Source organism: Leucopleurus acutus (assembly GCF_964270905.1).
Source record: "Leucopleurus acutus genome assembly, chromosome: 4".
Lineage (NCBI taxonomy): Eukaryota > Metazoa > Chordata > Mammalia > Artiodactyla > Delphinidae > Leucopleurus > Leucopleurus acutus.
In genome coordinates, this window is record NC_139146.1 from 63768216 (window position 1) to 63790013 (window position 21798).

At 39.1% G+C, this 21798-nt stretch overlaps 1 protein-coding gene across 3 annotated transcripts in view; it reads left to right on the top strand.

Annotated features, from left to right (window-relative positions):
• Positions 1-21798, top strand: part of WDR19 (WD repeat domain 19) — an 84028-nt gene that overhangs the window by 48979 nt on the left and 13251 nt on the right. For all 3 annotated transcript variants that reach the window (XM_082838831.1, XM_082838830.1, XM_082838832.1), the window contains exons 21-32: positions 2713-2770; positions 4723-4863; positions 4944-5026; positions 5504-5587; positions 6831-6977; positions 7310-7434; positions 9715-9827; positions 11374-11442; positions 15614-15691; positions 17803-17899; positions 18573-18697; positions 21368-21449. In XM_082838831.1, coding sequence (XP_082694957.1) covers positions 2713-2770; positions 4723-4863; positions 4944-5026; positions 5504-5587; positions 6831-6977; positions 7310-7434; positions 9715-9827; positions 11374-11442; positions 15614-15691; positions 17803-17899; positions 18573-18697; positions 21368-21449 — 1202 coding nt within the window. The remainder of the gene's footprint in view (positions 1-2712; positions 2771-4722; positions 4864-4943; positions 5027-5503; positions 5588-6830; positions 6978-7309; positions 7435-9714; positions 9828-11373; positions 11443-15613; positions 15692-17802; positions 17900-18572; positions 18698-21367; positions 21450-21798) is intronic.

Sequence of the window (21798 nt, forward strand, 5' to 3'; positions counted from 1 at the left end):
TATTCTAACTAATGATGTCTTATCCATGTATTTATCCACTTGCATTTTCAGCATCAAAGTCTAAGTTTGGGTCTAAGCCTTTTCTATATTTAGAGTCTAAATATTATTTTGAATCACATTCGGCCAACAACAGTTACACATAAACATTGGGGTGACTCTGCTTTTCTTAACCTAAGTGCATGACCTTGACCTCTTTGAACACTTTGAGGATTTGCAGTGTGATTTCAAGGCACAGTGAAAAATACCAGGCTTTGTTCTACAACTTCTATTTGCTTAAATTTGTACTTTTTTTTTTGTAAATTGAATTGCACATAGATAAAAATTCAACAGCTAATGTTGAAAATCAAGCCAGAAACTTTTCACAGGTGGATATGTAGTGCTAGAATAATAGTCCTTCATGATGCATGATGAATAGGCTTCACAGATCTTTCCTACCTTTGAAAATGCCATAATCCATTCTGAGAGATTTAGAATTTTCTAGTGCTGTTAATTGCTAGATGGTCTTAACTGTCAGTAGTCTTAATTGACAGACTATACATTTTTATTTCAATGCTGCATAAAAGTGTAAGTTTAGAGGCATTCAAGATCCAATTGTAAACTCACCTTCAGCCATGGTTAATGCCACTAATGCAGATACCTGCAGAGACAAAAAATGAATAATTCATTTGCAAATATAAGTTCACAGGTATATGTGCAATGGCAGTTACATCACAACTGGACAATTTCTTTTGACATTTATTATAGGATACATTCCAATTTCAAAAACTATAAAATGGGAAAAATACTGTTTTTTGAACAAAGAAAATATGGTTCTAGCATTTAAAACAACATTTTTATATAGTTCCACTTTGTTTTCTATAGACTTTAGATTCATTGAGAATCTTGACAGATAATAGTTGTAGAAATTATTCCATCAAAAGTATTCTTTCATTTCTAACCAAGATACCTTATTTAAAATTTTCCATTTTGCAAATAAAAACTTTGGAGATTTTATTTCTTCTTAGTCAACCTTGATCTAAATTTGGCACATTTCTGCCTCTTATACAGTTAATCTATACGTTGAAAAGGTCAAATAGGAATCTTAATACATAACACAACGGACAAGGCCCTCCGTGTCTGTCCTGAGAGTGACTGGGTCTTAGAGTAAAGAGAAAAGGGTCAATACATTGGGAGATGACCCACCATCTCCTGTCAGAGGACAAACACCAAAGTAAGCCTTGGAACCATCCAGAAAACTTCCATTGTCTCTTCTTTCAGGAGAATCAAAGTTTTTGTAGCAGACCCTCAAAAACTGTCTCGTTATAGTCAGATGAGCTGAGCCAGTTGAAAGCCTGTGATGTTTTTGATATTTTTTAACCCTTTCTGCTCAACACTTCACCGTGAAGCCACCAGTTCCCAAAACTTTCACTGCTATTTCTGTGCTGACCCCTGGACCCTGATCTAGATACACACCCCAGCCCCCAAAATCAGGAGACTTTCCCTTGTGATAATAGTAATGAACTAAGTATATCTCATCATCATCCGATATCCCAGTAGCCACCAGCTGCTGATTTTGATGCTAAGGCCCTAGGCCTGTGCTCAGTTCCATCAGTCTGTTTTATTCTGCATCTAAGACATTGATTAGATCAAAGCAGGACCAGTCTGTCACCTGTGGGAGGGATTTAGCTCTCCAGTCTGGCACTAGAATAATGAGCTAGATCCACATGAGAGTTCCAAAATAAAATAATAATAAAGTGAGTGAACTAAAATACCATAAAAATAAAGTGAGAGTTCCGAAGTCTTAATTTAGCATCTCCTAACTGGGTTTGCCCAAGGAAAACCTCAGGCTCCTGAAGGAGGAACTATCAGGAGACATCTCTAGCTGTGTTGATATAATTGGGTCAAAGTATTAGAAATTCGCACTTAGGAACACTGCTGACTATGAAGCCCTGGGCTGTCCAAAACAAAGTTCTCAATTGGCTTCTCTTCCAGAAAATTCCTTGTAACCAACAGATGAGGAAACTGAGTGAGGATGAGAGAGGTTGAATAACTGGTCTAAGCTGATAAGGTAGAGCTCAAATAATGCCATTTTCAGAGCTGATTAATTTATTATGGAGGAGGTGATTTCTCAGAGGACAATGGATCTCCAAATTGATCTTAAGTAAATCACTGGTCCATTCTGTTCCAAGCAATAAAAATGAATTGAGGTCATAAATATGACTTCTAGATATGCAGATCCATGTTAGCATTGGTCATGGGAATAGGGAGTGGTATTATTTATTTCATGTGTAATACTTCTAATCAGAATAAGAACCAGGGCCCTTAATACTGTCATCCCCAGTGTTTTCCTTCATTTCTACCGAGATTCTCTTAATACATATTGTACTTATAAATATTGGGTGTTTGGAAAAAACATTCTTTTTTATGGTCACATGATTGTCTTTAGTGCCCCAAAGGAGATAATTAAGCAAAAGTGACCCATAAAATTTAATGTACTTCCCCAAAATGCCTAGCATACTGCAAAGTTAGTACCTTACAGTCTTAGCAAAATCTAGCTTAATAATTATTTTTAAAGTAGCAAAATAATGGACTGCACTTGAAAGAATGCATGTATAAATGTTGTATATCACACCTTTTATGTGCTTAAGCAATTCAGTGACAGATGATCTTTTAAGTCTTGTATATGTAAATAAGATACTTGAATGTGTATTAAAATTCACATTTTTTTTTCAGGGGTGATTATGTAAATGCTTTGGCTCATTATGAGAAAGGAATAACAGGTGATAATAAGGTAACCTTGAATAAAGATAAGATATGCATAATTATCTTTGGGTTTGTTGTTAGTTTCCTTTAAAAAATAATCTTATTTGCATTGTATTTATTCCATATATAGCAGGTGAGCCTTTTTTCAGTTTATTAACAGCTTTGCAAGGATATGGTTAAATCATTTTAAAACCCTGAACTCTTAAAAACTGAAGTTGACAATATTTTTATCAGTCTGAAAAAGTTATGTTTTCCATACACCCTAATTATGAGCTTCATATTAAGGTTGGGAGTATGATTTTTATCCCTTCCCAGTTACAGGCTAGCTATTGATTTTCATAAAGCTGTTCCTTTTACTCTTAAAAAGTTTCAGTAACCACTTTGAAAGTGAATTCCCAGTCCATAAAAGTGTGTTCTGCCATTTCATTCCTTATGCTGTATCTTTTATGATGAACCTGGTAAGCATGTACTTTACCCACCATTCCAGTCCATTCTCCCATCCCAGACGATCCCAGAATTTTAGCTCCAGAAGCTAAATTTTGCGATAAAAATGGATGTTTTTAAGTTAGGTGATGTCAAGATTGAAAATCTTTTTCTTTTCTATATTATATCTAGCATTTTATTACAGAAGTAATACAATTTCAGTATAGTCAATTTGAAAAACCACCAAAGTATGTTAACCTGCAAAGTGAGAGTCCAGCGTTCTCTCCTCCATCCACACTCCTTAATGGTAACCACTGTTCATGATTTTATATATTTCCATCCAGAATCTCTGCTAAGCATACAGATATGTATATAATAGGGATTTTTACTAAAAATGAAATCATTCACTTCCATTCATTCAGCAAAGATCAACTGAGAATCCATTCTGTGAAAAGCAGCATTTTGCTTTATGGTCTTTCCAAATCAATACATTATGAATGTTTTAATTTTTTAAGAGCTTCTAAAATTTCATTGTTTGGATGTACCATGGTTTTTTCATCCACTCCCTTATTGATTATATTGTAGTTGTTTGGGTTTTGTTTCTATCAAAAACACCACAGTGAATAGTCTACCTAGTATATATATCTTTAGCTACTTAAAATAGTATTTCTGCAGGATATATTCTTACAGGTGGGATTCTAGGTCATAAAATGTGTGCTTTTAATTTTTTGTACTGCTAGATTGCTCTCCAAAAGAACTTGTAGTAATTCATCCAGCTGTTAGTTGTGTAGGAAAGTGTCTGTTTCCCTCACATTCTCAACACTACCAATCTCTACCAATTTGATCAGCCAAAAAAAAAGAAGGTATTTCATTTTACTTTGTGTGTGTTTGATTATTAGTGAAGTCAAGCATGTTTTATTTATTTATTGGCCAATTCTATGTTTTTTTATGAATTGCCTGAATATATCCTTTGTTCATTTATCTCTTGGGGTTTTGACATTTTCTTTGTTTGGCTGCATCTATTTAAGTTCGTCCTTAATTGTGTTATTAAAGACAGTCACCACTAGTCACATGTGGCCAGTTAAGTTATTTAAAATTAAATAAAATATAAAATTCAGTTCCTCTGTCACAAAATAAATAAATAAAGGTTTTATGTTTCATCAGGCCTAGTAGAGAAATTTTCCGTTTGATAAATATTTTCTCTCTTAATGTTATTCACACATAGCATTTATGCTATGTGCCCAGTATATTTCCTCTCACGTAAAATTTTATACCAAGAAGACATACAAAGAAATGCAAGGTATTAAGACAAAGGGGCAGTAAAAATTTGGTCTTGAGCACAAAAAATCTAGACTTCTAAAGAAAAAAATATAACTTTACAACAGATGATTTTTAAAAAAAGACTCAGTGTTATTTCAAAATCTTGAGATTCGCCAGAAAAAGATTAATGAAAGTAAACCATAACCTTTGGGCTCATTTTAGATTTAAATTGTTTGGCTAGAATATATCATTTTAAGTTAGGGTCTGATTCATTAGTTATTTGCCTTCTAATTTCAGGAACATGATGAGGTATGTCTGGCTGGCGTGGCCCAGATGTCCATAAGAATGGGAGACATCCGCCGAGGGGTTAGCCTAGCCCTCAAGCACCCCAGCAGGGTCCTTAAAAGAGACTGTGGAGCCATATTGGAGAATATGAAGGTAGACTTTTCTGTGAATAAATATTCATGTGGTCTCATACATAATAAATTTAGTATTTTGATAATCTCATATTATTTTAGCAATTTTCAGAAGCAGCTCAACTCTATGAAAAAGGTCTCTACTATGACAAAGCAGCATCTGTTTACATCCGCTGTAAGAACTGGTAAGAATTTGCTAAAATTTGTTCTGAGCAGGTGTGGAGATGAATGTGTGTCGACGATCTCCCCACTGGTTTTCTTGCTGCTCCTCCCAGCTGTACAACTGTTGCCTCTATCTGGGCCTTCCTTCCATCTCCTCTTTTTCTTTTTAGATGAGTTTACATTAATAGTTCCTTTTTCAAAGAACAGCACATTTTCTTGGTTTAATATGGGGAAATACCTGATAGATAAATTGCTAGAATAAAAAAGCCCTGTTGTCCCCAAAGAGTTAATGAACTAACCTTCATTTTCCCACAGAGGGTGGGCTAGTGGGGTTGCGGGCCGGAGAAACAGCAATTAAATCTTTTAGCTTTAGGAGGCCAAGATTTTTTAAAGATCACGATAACTGTTTTTTGAATCCTAAAAATGAATATCTGATTGTAGGAAGCTACTCTTAGAGCAAATGTAGTGCTGATATTATTCTCCTAAACCTACCTTTCTAGGGCAAAAGTTGGTGAACTTCTGCCTCATGTTTCTTCTCCAAAGATTCACCTGCAGTATGCCAAAGCTAAAGAAGCAGATGGAAGGTTTGTACAATTTCTCAATTTTATACAAATTTAAAAGAATGTTTTATAAATTAACTACTGATATTTGCAATCCTCTAAGAAAGGCAGAGCACAGAAAGACAGAAAATATCTTTACTACTCACCTGGCTTGAAGTGCCAGACTATTAAATTTTTCCCACACTTCGATATAGCTCAGTCAGTCCTTTATGTATTCATATATGGACTAAAATCTCATTTTTACTTGAGGGTTAAATATTAGAAGTTGAAATTTTGATATAATATGGTATGAAAATGAAGTTAGGCAATAGTCATTTTATTAAGGACGATAACTTACAGATGCAGAGGAAAAGAAAAGGGAAGAAACATGAAGTTCATACCTATGGCTGCACTGTTTAAGCCACAAAACAGTATTAAAATACAGCAATGGATAGTTGGTATCCTAAATATACAAATATTTCCTGGAACTTTAATACAAGAAACTCAAAGGCACTAGGAGGAAATGGGCTAAAGACAAGGAAGAAATACAGTTATGAAATTATATTTTATGCAAACGTGAAAAAGTTCTATCTCACTAACAGTAATTAAATTAAAGCAAACAGTATATCATTTTAACTTATCATATTGGGGAAAAGATTTATTTTAAACTAATAACCATATTGTCAAAAAGCACTTGTTTTACATGACTGATGAGACTGTAAATTTCTAAAGTCTTTAGAAAGTTATTTAGCAATATGTATTAAGAGATTTTGAAAGGTTACTTCCTTCTACTTTTAGAAAAGTAACCTTAAGAAAGAGATATACATTAAGTGTCTTGTTAAAACGGAAAGAGCTAGAGAGCTCATGGGGACTGAACAGAAGTCTTGAGCTCTGTCTAGAGGTCAACACACAATGATTTTATATATCACTGTTAAGCTATGTCTCTAATTGTGAAAAATTCCTTATTTTCTGTTTTCTAAAATAAGCCTGTATTACTATTATAATCTTTCCACTCTAACAAAAACAATAAAATGTAAAAAATTGTATATATATATGGTTCAGATGAGAAAACAGTAAAATTGGTATTTTACTGTTAGTTTATCAAACCTCTGAAAAGAACGTATTTTAATGAAATGGTTCCTGGTATTCTTTCTGATAAAAAATGAAGAAGTTCAAGAAAAATAAGCAACCACCATCAATAAAAAAGTGTCCCAAACATTTATTGACATTTTTTTCCCCAAATGTGACAGTGTTAAGAAAGTTTGTCTGAAATAAGTATCTCTTATAGATACAAAGAAGCTGTTGTGGCTTATGAGAACGCAAAACAGTGGAACAGCGTGATCCGCATCTACCTGGACCACCTCAACAATCCAGAAAAGGCTGTCAGTATTGTCAGAGAAACCCAGTCCCTGGATGGAGCCAAGATGGTAGCCCGGTAACATAACGCATTAATATTTTTGGACTTCCAAAAACGAACCTTAAAAGAGAGCCCCCACTTCCTCTTATCAAAAAATCAATTCAAATGGAATACTTACTCTGTTTTGGGTTTTTTTTTTTAAATTATATCTAAGTGTTTAAATTCAAAGGCTGTTTGTTGTGGTCAACGTATGAGAGTGTGTTTTCCAAATATAAACATATGGTAGAGAACTGCAGTTTACCGAATACATTTTTACTTTTAAGTGGTTTCTCCAGGTTGAAAAATATCTTATTTTGTAAATGACAAACTTCTTTTAAATGAGTCAAGCTCATTAAAGTACTTTGTTTCAGGTTTTTTCTACAGCTAGGTGACTACGGGTCTGCCATCCAGTTTCTTGTTATGTCCAAATGTAATAATGAAGCTTTCACACTGGCTCAGCAGCACAACAAAATGGAAATCTATGCGGACATTATCGGTAAATATCGTTTTTTTCCCTAATTTCTCTTAAAGACTTTATCAAAGGGACGCTTTGACTCTTATGGTCTAATGATCAGATTTGTATATCCACAAAGACATGCACACACACCATTTATACACAGACACACACACCAGCTATATGTAACTTGTTAGATTTCAAGATCCCTACTATACCTTAAAGATGAGATGGAATTATAACACCATTTTCAAAACTTAAGGTGTTTTGGGTGACTTCTGCGAGAGGCCAGATTTCCCAAATCCTGCTACTGCTCAAGGAACCTGGTAAAGCAAGGTTCCAAGATGAAGGTAAGAGGAAATGAAGAATAATTTTTGAAAAAGTAAATGTTTTCATAAATTTTTTTAATTGAGTTATAAATTAAGAATATATGGGGGCTTCTCTGGTGGCGCAGTGGTTGAGAGTCCGCCTGCCGATGCAGGGGACACGGGTTTGTGCCCCGGTCTGGGAGGATCCCACATGCTGCGGAGCAGCTAGGCCTGTGAGCCATGGCTGCTGATCCTGTGCGTCCGGAGCCTGTGCTCCGCAACGGGAGAGGCCACAACAGTGAGAGGCCCACGTACCGCAAAAAAAAAGAATATATGATGTGGTTTTTAAAGATTTTGAAAGTACAAAAGAAAATTTTATATTCTGAGAATACTGGCTTATACGTTTTCTTCCCATGTTTGTAATTATTCTTAGAAATTACTGAAACAGTTTTCAGATTTTTCACTTCATGGGCCATGTATAACATTATTTGTGGTGTGAGTTTTCTTCTTTTTATCCTTTTTTATTGTAAAATATACATAATGTAAATTTACCATTTTAACCATTTTTAAGTGTACAGTTTGGTTGCATTAAGTACATTCGCATTGTTGTGCAACTATCACCACATCCGTCTCCAGAACTTTGTCATCATCCTAAACTAAAACTATATACCCATTAAACAATAGCTCCCATTCCCCTCACCTCCCAGCCTCATAACCACTGTTCTACTTTCTGTCGCTATGGTTTTGACTACTCGTGGTACCTTTTATAAGTGGAATTATAATATTTGTCCTGTTATGTTATTTCGTTTTTTTACAGTTCACAAAATGACTGTAAGCATTGTTGGTGGGATTCATGAGAAAATTTTTGTTTCACTCTTCAAGGGAAGTAATAGGTAAAAGCATCTTCTAATATCTCAGGAAGTCATTCAAGTAATTGGAGAAAATAAAGAGCTAAAGAAAAAAAGGAAATACAGATAAAAGCAACATTACCAATATTAATGTTTAACATGACAGATGACATTTCTGCCCTAACAATTGCAAATCATCATGGCACTAAAGCATTTAAGTTTTTCTAATTTCAGAAGGATGTGGCTTATCCTAAATCATGCACACACACATATACACACATATGCCCTCCCACTCCCAAAACATAACACACTTTTCTTCACCTTTCTTTACTCCCTTCTTTTATAAACTCCATATCTGCCTTGGTCTGGAGACACAGAGCTCTTCTTATACTTTGGTGCCCTACTGGGCCTCCAACTCCCATGGGTAAACATAAACAATGAATTGGAATTCCAGCAGCTTTGGGGTCTTCTGTGCTTAATATGTTTAAGCCTGTAAAAGAAAAACAGAAAAGGGACTTCCCTGGTGGTTAAGACCCCACGCACCCAATGCAGGGGGCCCAGGTTTGATCTCTGGTCAAGGCGCTAGAGCCTGCATCCCACAGCTAAGATCCAGTGCAGCCAAATAAAAATTAAATAAATATTTTTTTAAAAAAGGAAAAACAGTAATTATCTTTAAATAGCATCTGTTGTCCATTTGAGTATCATCTCCCTTGTCTGGCAAATACATACAGACTGTTGTTTAAACTGGGCACTGGAGAAAGGAGATGGATTACATTTGCATTATGGTTAACTTTGCTCCTGACTGTTCTGAAACCCTAGGGAAATCCTGGATTGTTCCTTGTTTTAGGAAATAAGATTGAGACTCTTAAAGAGAGATAAAAGTCACTAAGGGTAATGTCAAACCGTAACCCAGCTTCTCACAAAGCGTCATAACTTCCTCTCCTGATTGTTATTTAGAGCAAAAAGAAGATGGAACAGAGTTGATATGTGGGGTTATTATGGTGAATGTGTTTTGTGATGAAAAAGACACTGATAATAATATTTGCTGTTAAAAGGTTTTCATCACCTCTTTTTAGATCACCTCTTTTTAGATCCTATTTTCAGATTAGCAATAAGAGGTAAACAAGTTTTGCTCAGATATTTTACTCAATGAATTTCTGTTGTAGGTTCTGAAGACACTACTAATGAGGACTATCAAAGCATTGCCTTATATTTCGAAGGAGAGAAAAGACATTTTCAGGCTGGAAAATTCTTCTTGCTGTGTGGCCAGTATTCACGAGTGAGTATTTGCCAAGAAAACATACTTTGGACTCCACAGGAATGATCAGATAAAATAAATAATGATATTAAAATAATGATAATCATTAAAATAACGATATTATTTTAAGTAATATCTTAAAATATATTATGCTCCCAGACACCCAGATTTGAAATCTCAGAGTCAGCCTTAAACTCTTCCCCTCTCTCCCACATCCAGTCACATTCTGCCTTCGTAACCTCTCTCACAGCTCTCTCTTTTTCGTTCTAACTACCATCCATGTAATCCAAACCTGGGTCACCTCACTTTAGATTATGGCAATGGTTTCCTGTTTTCCTCGTTTTTAACTTCTCTGTCTATAACTCATCCTTCATTTTGTTCCCCAAATGGTACTAACTTTGACTGACAAAGAACCCCTAAAGCAGGGGTTATGGTGTTCAAGCAAGGGACGTAAACAAGTGAAGCTGCAGGGTCAGGCTGTGCGTTTACTGAGTGACAGGGTAGGGACTGCTGGACGGGACGCGTTTTGTCTGAAGGGAACAGCTGTTTCTCACCTCCAAAAAAGTGTTGCCATTCAGGAGTTTGGGCCTACTAGCTCAGATCATAGGATTTTTTCACAAGAAACACAAGTCTGGGTCAATATTAAAATATAGGCCCAGATATTTGTATAACATCTCGCTGGCCAAAGAAACATGTCTGTGTGTGAATTCAGCCTTCAGGCCATCAATTTGCTGTTCTGGCCTCTTAGTTACTGAGTCTAAACTCCTTAGCTGGCACTCAAAAGAATTTCCACAATTGACCAACCAGCCTGAACTTCCCAATCTGGCATCTAGCTTTTTCCATTGAAGAATCCCACGCTTCCGCTAGCCTTCTCCCGTCCCTGTTCTCCACCTGGGTTCCTCTTTGCCCTCTTCCCCACCTTCCACAGACCTGTCCATCTTCAAGTCCTTTTCCTCTGTGTTATCTTCAAGATCATCCTCATGTCTAATCATCTTTTCTTCTTCAGACCACCTATAAAGCCAACTGGCAATACTGCCCATTTGTCTCTGAAACTTTCATAACTTTAAACGTCTTCATAGGTGTGGTGGTGTGGCGTTCAGGAGTTAGACAACTATGGTTTAAAATATTTGATTATAATAATTATATTTTCATCACATCACATAGATCTCTCCAATTAGATTGTACATGATACAAAGAGACGGCCTGGTATTTTCCATAGCATCTAGCACAGTCTCATATACAGAGCAGCAAGTTGTCAGTAAATGTTTGTTGAGTGAATAAATGAATGAAAATAATTAACTCTTCCTGCCTAAAGAGGGCACATTTTTCATTCTGATTTCATTTGAAATCAGAACTAGATGTTTCAAAGGGTCAACTGGATCCTTCCACTTTTTAAACTACACTCAGCCTTTTAAGTATATATTTTAAGACTCAGCACTGTGCAAGCTCCTGGTTAAGATGAAGATACTTTCACAAACTGTGATTACTTTGTTTGTGTGACAACTTTGTTTTTCCCAATGTGAAAGCAGTCTGAAAATTTTTAATTTCTATTCAATTCTCATTTCAGGCACTTAAACACTTGCTGAAATGTCCAAGCTCAGAAGACAATGCAGCAATAGAAATGGCAATTGAAACTGTAAGTTAACTCTGGAATGAAACTTTCATGAATGCTAATTATTTTTTTAACTTTTTGAGGAAATTTCCAAACATTTACAAAAGTAGACCAAACAGCATAACAAACCCCCAGATACCCATCATCTCATTTCAACAGCTGTCCACACGTGGCCAGTCATATTTTATTCATACCTCCACCCTCTTTCCCTATATTATTTTAAAGCAAACCACAGACATCATATCATTTCGTTTGTGGATACAAAATCTATCTCTAAAAGATAAGAACCTTTGCATTTTCTTTTAGGTGTAACTTGCATACAGTAAAATGCACGAATCTTAAATATGCAACTCGATTAGTTTTTTCAAATAAAATCTGTGTACACCTGTGTAACCCCCATCCAGATCAAGCTGGGCCCAGAAGGCCCACTGCTGCCTCCCAATCAGTGTTCCCCACCAGGGGTAACCACAATTCTGACTTCTATTCTTATAGATTGGTTTTACATGTTTATGGATTTCATGTAAATGAAACCATACATATGTTCTCTTTTGTGTCCAATTTCTTTCAGTCAGCATTAAGTCTGCGAAAGCATCTGTGTTATCATGTGTAGCAATAGTTCATTCTTATTCATTGCTGTGTAGTATTCCACCATATGACTGTCACAATTTCTTTACCCATTATTCTGTTAATGGACATTTAGGTTGTCTCAGTTTGGGCATATTATGAATAAAGTTGCCATAATGCTGTTCATGTCTTTTTGTGTACATAAATAAGCCCTCAGTTTTATTGGGTATATATCCATGAATAGAATTATTAGGTCACAGAGCATATATATCTTCAGCAATAGTAGGTACTGCCAAACATTTTTTTCAAAGTAGTTGTACCAGTTTCACTCTACCAACAATGTAAAAGAATGTAGTTGCTTCCCATCTTCACCAGCACTTATCAGTCTATTTCATTGTAACTATTCTGATAGATGTGCCGTGGTATCTCATATGGTTTTAGTTCATTTTTCAAAAGAATAATGAAAGTGAGCATTTTTTCATGTGTTCATTAGCCATTCAAATATCCTCTTTTATGAAGTTCTGTTCAAATCTTTTTTCTAATTTTTAACTGTATCTCATTCTTACTGATTTGTAGGACTGTATTATATATTCAGGATACAAGTCGTTTCATCAGATAGATGCATTGTTGTAACATGTATCAGTACTTAATTCCTCTTAAAGCCTAATAATATTTAATTGAATGTGTACACACTGCGTTTATCCATTCATCAGTTGATACACATTTGGGTTGTTTCCACTTTGGGGCTATTATGAATAATGCTGCTGTGAACATTTGTCTACAAGTTTTTGTGTGGACATGTGTTTTCATTTCTCTTGGGTATATACCCAAGAGCAGAACTGCTAGGCCACATGTTAAGTCTATGTTTAACATTTTGAGGAACTGCCAAACTGTTTCCCAAAGCAGCTACACCACTTTACATTCCCAGCAACAATGTATTGGGATTCCAGTTTCTCCAACAATAATTTCTTTTTTTTTTTTTTGCGGTACGCGGGCCTCTCACTGTTGTGGCCTCTCCCATTGCGGAGCACAGGCTCCAGACGTGCAGGCTCAGCGGCCATGGCTTACGGGCCCAGCCGCTCCACGGCACGTGGGATCCTCCCGAACCGGGGCACGAACCCACATCCCCTACATCGGCAGGCGGACTCTCAACCACTGCGCCACCAGGGAAGCCCCCCCAACAATAATTTCTTGATATTGCTCCTTTGCTCTTGCTGTTACCCACACCTAGGACGCCCTCCCTCCTGCACCCCTGCCTCCTACCCAACATGCAGGACCCACTTGACACGCCACTCCCTGTAAAGTTTTCCTGAACTGTCCTCTGGATGAAATTTCACCCTCCTTAGAATCCTGTAAGTACTCTGAACCTTACTTACTGCTACAGTTAACCCCCTTCAGATTAGTAGTTCCTCAAGGTCAAAGGCCCATCTCTTTATAGAGTGTTTAGCACATTGTGGATACTCAATATTTATTGAAACTACTATGCAGGTGATATTAGTTTCCTTCCCATTCCTTTATCCCTTTATCTTCTTTCCACCTTGAGACCCCTCCCCTGAAAAAAATAAATCACCTTAACTTGTAACATGCATTTTCTCACAACCTGTGCACTGGTACCTGCTGATTCTCAACCAGAAGGCATAGCCCTTAATCATTTGAGAACATCTTTAAAATGTTCATGCTTCACTCACCCCCACCCCCATCCTCTACACCTCAGAGTTCTGAAATACCTTCTTGGTGTGTGTGTTGGAGAAGGGGGGCAGTAATAGACCCCTAGTTGGGAATCATCACCTGAGAGAACCCACGATAGGGATGGGAAAGATGGGTCTGTACAGCATCCGACGGTTAGCTTTGTGGGGGGCCTGCTCACCTTGCAGTCAGCTTCTGCCTTCACCCCTCTGTAAACCTTCTCTAAAAGGTCCCCACTGATCTCATCCTTGCTAAATACGGACGTCCCTTCTCAGCCTGCACCCTACCCCATGTTATGGCAGCATTTTACGCTATTACAGCGCATCTTTCTCGAACTTCTTACTCCCTTAGAACACTGCTTCTCTGCTCTCCAGGTACTCCTCAGATGGTCCCTTCTCAGCCTTCTTCTCTGGCTCCTCTGGCCGTCAGTGGAAGTGTCCTCAGCATTCTGTCTCCACCCTTCTTTTAACTTTAATTCTGAGTGGCCACATCTGTTCCCTGCTGGCTCCCCTTTCCATCTATCCTAATGTCTTGGGTGTGCTCAAGTCCCTGAAATTCAAACTTAACTGGGCATCTTATATTTTTTGTTTGCTTTAGCTGGCAACACTGCCTGTTTGGCACCAGTCCAAGCCCTTTATGTGTATTAACTTATTTAATCCTTACAACAGTTCTGTGAGTTAGGTATTATTTTTATCCTCTGAGGTCGCAAGAGTGGCCTGCTCTGGATCGCACAGGTTATCTTTTGACCTCAGGCAGGCTGACCCCAAAGCCCTTGCTTTAACCATTTCTCCGTACGGGCTTATTCACCCAAAGCCACGCACAAAAGCCATCGAGGTGATGAGCTCTACCTTCTCTTCCTTCCTTAGAGCAGTGGCGAGAGCAGAGGCAACAGATTGGTCAAAGCTTAGCTTTCCTACACTGGTGACGACCACGGTCAGTGGAGCGTGCAGAAATTCTGCAGCCCGAGAGCCTCTGTCCCCCACAGGTTCACGGCAACCTCTTCTGTGCTCAAGTCAGCTGATCTCACCCTTCCTCTCCTGCACAAAGAACTTCCGAACTTTTCCTTACACTTTCCCGGAGGGGTGGCAAGCTAGGCCAACATGTTGCTCTGTCCCTAATGAGTTTCCTTTCTTTTCTGGTAGCTTTTCTCACTGTATCGCTAATGTGACTGCGCTGTTCAGTGTTCCTTCTCCTCGGCTGAGCTCCAGTTGGGTTCTTGGCTCACCTCTTTTTTATAGACACAAGACTCTTAAGCCGCCTAATCTTGTCATTAACTATTCCTACTATCTAAATCTAATACATTTCCGTCCTCCAATTTGATAAATAATTTTCCTGATCAACACGGCAGTGATTTAAGTCTGAGCTTTATGGAGATGACTCTCAAATCCAGATTTCCAGGCCAAAGTCCTCTCTAGAACTCCACCCCACATTTCCAGCTGCCTGCCCTCTTCTGGGACCCTCTGGCCGTACTTTTATTTCTACTTTAAATTACACGTAGCCATATGCAAGTGCCTTTTCTCAGGGAGCTGCTGGAGATGAGGCACTTGGAGGTATATTGTTGTATAAGGCCCAGTTCCTGTGCTCAAGATGGCATTCTCTCCATGTCATAGTCACTTATCTTAAGAAAGTTTTTATTGAAACATCCAAGAAGTACATTCTCTCGGTGTGTAAAAAAAAAATACCACAGTATTTTGATACGGCAACTTAGGAAAGCTATAGCTTCTAAGGATGGATTTTTATTAATGGAGACTCTGCAAATGAATGAAGACATACCCTGAGCTTACATCATGTTTCAGGCACTTGATTATAGGTATCTTTACACAATTTTTAAATTTCATCTCCTCAGTAGATTATTTGTCCTCCCCCCCCCACCCCGCCGTCCACGACCACCCCTTCCTAAGTTTAAGATGCTGGACTTATATTGTTTCTTTCTCTTCCTAAACAGGTTGGTCAGGCCAAAGATGAACTGCTGACCAGTCAACTGATAGACCACCTTATGGGGGAGAGTGATGGCATGCCTAAGGTACTTAAAGTGTTTTCGCCACTGAGATTCTCAAGTATCTTAGTTATGGTTTTACTTTATTCTGCCCTGTTTTTATCTATTATGGCTTTTGCATCATAGATGTAAAAAGTTTTCTTTCTGGGTGCAGCTTTAGGTCATCTAGACAGACCCTGCATTTTAGATGTTGTGTACATTCACTTTGAAATTGGCATTACCCCCTGTGAAATAGCCACGCCCTTCTGGGTAACAATCCTCACCACCCACAATTTCTCTCAAATGTTATAGAGTTTTATTTATTCTAGGAACTATGAAAATGATTACTAAAACCATGAGTTAGCACTAATCCCTAAAAATCAGTGTACTTTGTTCATATTTCAGAAATTTGGGGACTTAATAAAAATCCTATTTACCGTAAAAGTAACTCACTGAAAATATAAAATAGAAATAAATCATTAAGAACACGTTTTCGAAAGAGGTGACTCTTGGATTTTGTGCAGAAGTTGGTCTTCTCTCAGTCCTAAGGAGGACAGACTCCTTTCAGAATGCCCCTAGAGCCTTTTTTTTCACTTTTGCTTTGGTGTTTTAAGGGGATCTGCTTGTGAAGGAAACTCGAGTACAGCTGGCCCTTGAACGACGCGGGTGTGAACTGCACAGGTCCGCTTATACACAGATTTTTTTCAATAGTAAATACTATAGTACTACCCAATCTCAGGTTGATTGAATCCGAGGATACAGAGGAACTGCAGATACAGAAGGGTGACTATAAATTAAACACTGATTTTCAACTGCGTGGAGGTCGGCGTCCCCTAACCCCAGCATTGTTCAAGGGTCAGTTGTAAGTGATTTGGATACAAGGTGCTGGAATGTCATAGCTGGAGAGGATTGTAGCCATCCTGATCCCTGAGTCCATTTTCTGTATTTTACAGATAAAGACACTGAGACCCAGGGAGGCTAAGTTAATTTGCCAAAGGGCACAGGCCCTTAAACTGTGCCGAATCACCTCACCTTATGTCCACTTATTCTGATAATCAGCACACCAGCATCAAGTATGTGAAATTGTTTAGAGTTAACATAGAAATGGAAAATGGGCCAAAGAAAATTTTATAGGCCAGAGAAATTTATATAGGTATAAAAATTTTTGAAATCTTGCGAAGTTGCTACATTGTATTAGAGCACCTTTCCGTTTGAAGCACATGAGAGAGAACGCTATGGACTAGGGTTAGCACGCAGACTCTGAAGCCAGACCACTGTGCTTCAGATCCTGGCTCTGGAGAGGTGCTGTTGTGTTTCAGTTTCTCATCAATGAAATTAGTACAAAATCGCACCTTCCTCCCAGGGAGGGTATGAGGATTTAACCGAGTTATTACTTCTAAGGATACTTAGAATACTTACCTGGCACATATTAAACCCTGAATAAATACTTGATAAATAATTCTTTTTTTGTTTGTTTTTTTGCGGTACGCGGGCCTCCCATCACTGCGGCCTCTCCCATTGTGGAGCACAGGCTCCGGACGGACGCGCAGGCTCAGCGGCCATGGCCAACGGGCCCAGCCGCTCCGCAGCACGTGGGATCCTCCTGGACCGGGGCACGAACCTGCATCCCCTGCATCGGGAGGCGGACCCCCAACCACTGCGCCACCAGGGAAGCCCGATAAATAATTCTTTATTTGTTGGCTTTAAAAAAAAAAAACAATTTTGGGCTTCCCTGGTGGCACAGTGGTTGCGAATCTGCCTGCCAATGCAGGGGACACGGTTCGAGCCCTGGTCTGGGAGGATCCCACATGCCGCGGAGCAGTTAGGCCCGTGAGCCACAACTACTGAGCCTGCACGTCTGGAGCCTGTGCTCCACAACAAGAGAGGCCGCAATGGTGAGAGGCCTGTGCACCGCGATGAAGAGTGGCCCCCGCTTGCCACAACTAGAGAAAGCCCTCGCACAGAAACGAAGACGCAACACAGCAAAAATTAATTAATTAATAAACTCCTACCCCCAAACATCTTCTTTAAAAAAAAAAAAAATTTCAACCCTCAGTTACTGGAATGTGAATGTGATTCTAACAGAAATGCAAAATTTTAGATGTTTCTCCCTTTAGCAAATGCAGAAAGTGATGTTTCTCTAACGGCTTGTATGTCAGGATGCCAAGTACCTGTTCCGCTTGTACATGGCCCTGAAGCAGTACCGAGAAGCCGCCCGGACTGCCATCATCATTGCCAGTGAAGAGCAGTCTGCAGGTAGGTCCCCAGTAGGCATGCTTTTCTCCCCAAACAAGTAGTAGAAGCCAGCTCCAGTCCCTTCTCTGTCCATTTCTAATCTAGGATTGCATTGAGCCCAAAAGGCTAGGTGGATGACCATTTCTGGGCTTCAGGGAAGTAAAATCATTCACCATCACAGAACAGCCCCACTGAAGCCTTCTCATGTTCGGTGCTAGTTCCTCTCCTCCTCACAGTTCTGTCTCCTGGACGACGGCTTCTCTGACCTCTCCAGCCCACAGAGCCCCCTGCACTTTCACTACACTTTCTTTCCATCCCAGGTGTTTGGCCTTAACAATATAAAACATATTACAAGGTGGAAGACGATGTGGTATTCTTATTGACCTAGTTTTTTATAACACGCAGGGACTGTTTATAGAATCTCTAGAATGGTTCTGTTCATGTCTATGCTCTGTAAATACTCATTGAACAAGTCAGAATTAGTCTGACATCTTCACTGATTTTTGCAAGCTGATTCTTTTAAATGTTCATAAATATGGAATACAATTTTGGAAAATATGGAATTAAATGTCATTCTTTATTACTTAGTAACTTAATAAGATGATTAACAAAATCCACCTGTAAAATGGTGGCCCATAGAAAGTCCTAAGATTTCATCCTTTACAGTAATGTCATCTTACCACCTGTTTTCAAGGAAACTATCGGAATGCACATGACGTTCTCTTCAGCATGTATGCAGAACTTAAATCTCAGAAGATCAAAATTCCCTCTGAAATGGCCACCAACCTCATGATTCTGCACAGTTACATACTAGTGAAGGTGAGGCCCTTTGAGTGACTTGGGACACAGTCTGCCAGGTGTGCTAATCACCTGAAGGGCTTTCGTTCTGGGCACCTCTCCATTGGATTAGAGCCATTTCCTAGATCTCTGTAGCGTTTACCGAAAAAGCAAGATACAGAATAATTATACAATATGCTGCCTTTTGTGTAGCACAAGGCAGAAATATATATATATGTTTTCATTGCAAATAAAATTAGAAATATACTTTTTTTAAAAAGCCTAGGAAACATAGTTTCCTAAAGGGATCAAGGTGTGGAGCAGAGGAGGCGTGGCACCAAACCCAGTCAGGGGAGAAGAGGGAGAACAGGTTTCTCCATATAGTATATCTTTTTATACTGTTTTGATTTTGAAGCATGTAAATGTATTACTTGGTCAAAAAAAGATTTACGGAAAACATTTTTGTTTAACCAGAGCTTCCTAAGTTTATTAATTCTAGGATAGTGGATTTTATACAATTCCACTGTGTTTTAATACTATTTAGTTTTCATCTGAATATCAAATAGATATTCAATGAGAAAATTTAGAGAATATAGAAAAGTATAATGAAAAAATAACTTGCCCCCTTTAAATCCATCACCAGATATAACAGTTGTTAACACTGTTGTATATATCCTCCATATTTCTAAAATACATGTGTGCACCCTTTTTTTACATTAGGAATATATTTATGTCCATAAAAATCACTGGTATTTTTTAATCAGTGATTTTCAATAAAAACAAAATAGAACATGCAAACCTGAAATACTTCTATTTATAATTTACATAAATGTTATATGTGTGTATATATATATACACACACACACACACACACACATAGTTATATACAGACACATATCTTTGTAAAAATACAGGTAGATGCCAACTTACATACTTTTACAAATTTTCATTTATGTCAAAGTACATCTTTCCATATTAATGCTAAGTCGGTTTTCAGGCCAGACCACAAGAGCTTATGCAATTTTGAAGCTTTCTAGGTTACAGCAATCACGTTATGAATGGCTTAGATCCTTATTATGGTCCATAACAGCACTGCCCAACAGAACTTTCTGCAGTGCTAGAAGTGTTCTGTATCCACTAGCCTGGCTGTGGAGCACTTGGAATACAGATAGTGCAACTGATGAACTGTAAATTTTATATAATCTTAATTTTTATTTAACTAGCCACATGTGACTAGTGGCTACCATTTTAGGCCCCATAGGTCTATAGTCCTGATTGTAAGAGAAAACTTAGAATTCCAACTTGCAACCACCAGGAGTGTATTTCCCTTCGGAGCCACATGGGGTCCCTTCTCTCGTACAGAAAGGAATACAAAGGGGGAGGGAGGACTTTCTCAGCTTCAGACGTCAGTGCTGGTGCCAATGTGCCGGGGCACAGAATCCAGCCTTTAGGGGTGGAGGGGAGGATAGAAACAAGTTAGTGGAAGATGGGAACAAAAATAGGGATTGCTGTAAGAAGCCCTCCAGGACCAGGGCTTTCTTCCACTAAAAGCCATAGGGATGGTTCTCGAGTCTTTTTCTTTTCCTCCAGCCCCAAGAGCTGGCCCATCACTTCCACTGGACCAGACATCCTCTTCCCCTTCCACTGAAGAGCACCTGTGTGACTTTTCCCCTCTGCTCTAGGTCTCTTATTCAAGCACCAGATATTTTCAAGATTTTTAACTGCTTGTGGTATCAAAAGGGAAACTATTAGACCTTATCAAATAAGAATTGATGTAAAAATGTCACAGCCCTCTTTGACACAAAGGACTGGAGAAAGCCACATTTCAGGGGAAATGGAGACTTGGCTTTGGTGGATGCTTCCTCCGCAGAGCTGAGGCAGGGGCTTTGGCTGAAGGACAGCCTGGGGCCTTCGCACATGGGTGGCTGAGCTGGGTAGCCTGAGGCCCAGGGAGTCAGTGGAGGGTGACTTTAGATTCAGTTAGTATTTATGAATTACATTGCAGTGCTCAGTAAATTATACCATCATCCACGTGCTTAGACTGGATGGATGTTATGCCTGGGAGTTATTCTGTACTCACCCTTCACGTTCTCACCAGATATCATCAGTTCTGACTCCTCGTCTGTCTACTTCTCTCCATCCCCACTGCCTGCCCTCTGTGGACCGCCTCCTCTCACTGGACGACAGCAGTGACATTGTGGTCTGGCCCTGCCAACTCCCCAGCCTCATGTCATCCTAAGTGGACCCCCTCCTTTCATCACAGATCCCACTCGTACTTACCTAAGCTCAGGCCCCTCCAACCATCGTTGCCCCTTCCCTTACACAGGCAGAGCCCTCTTCCTATAACAACTCATCCTTTCTCCTGCCTAACTCATGACTCAGCTTTCAGGTCTCACAACAACTTGTTAGTCCTCCCATAATGGCCAGTAAGAGATGGACCAAGGATTTGAACTCATGTTGAGTGGTCTCAGGCAAACTAAAAAGCTGAGTGTAGAGTAGGGGTGAGGCCAGTGAGGCCAGGGGGCCAGGTAGCAGCTGCTGGAAGGAGGATAAGTAAGAGAGAAACCCCAAGTGGCATTAAAGTAAGGCTGCAAGGAGCCCGTGACCACCCGTTCAGGGTCACAATCAAGGAGTTGTTTATTTGGGTGAATGAAACATGGATTAGGGTTAATCAAAGTCTCTAAGAAGAGTAAAATTTATCATTTATTTCAGATTCACGTTAAAAGTGGAGATCATATGAAAGGGGCACGTATGCTTATCCGGGTGGCCAACAACATCAGCAAATTTCCGTCACGTGAGTACTGAGAGGAGCCTGTTGTCCCCATGTCTGCCCGACTGTAGCACGCCAAGATCATCCTCACGGACTCTGCCAGCCGCTCTTCTCTACACGTAGTAACTCATTTAATCCTCACAGCAACCCCACAAAGTGGTGTAACCGGCGCCCGTCCCCAAGACCACCCCCAGGCGTGAAAACTCACGAGGGGGATTCACATAACTCAACATATAGTAGTGCTAAAGCTAAGATTTATTACAGGGAAAGGATACAAAGCAAAATCGGCAGAGGGAAAAGGTGCGGGGGGTGGGGGGCCGGAGGTCAGGGGCGAGCGTCCACAGCTCCCTGCCACCACTCCCCCCCCAGTAAA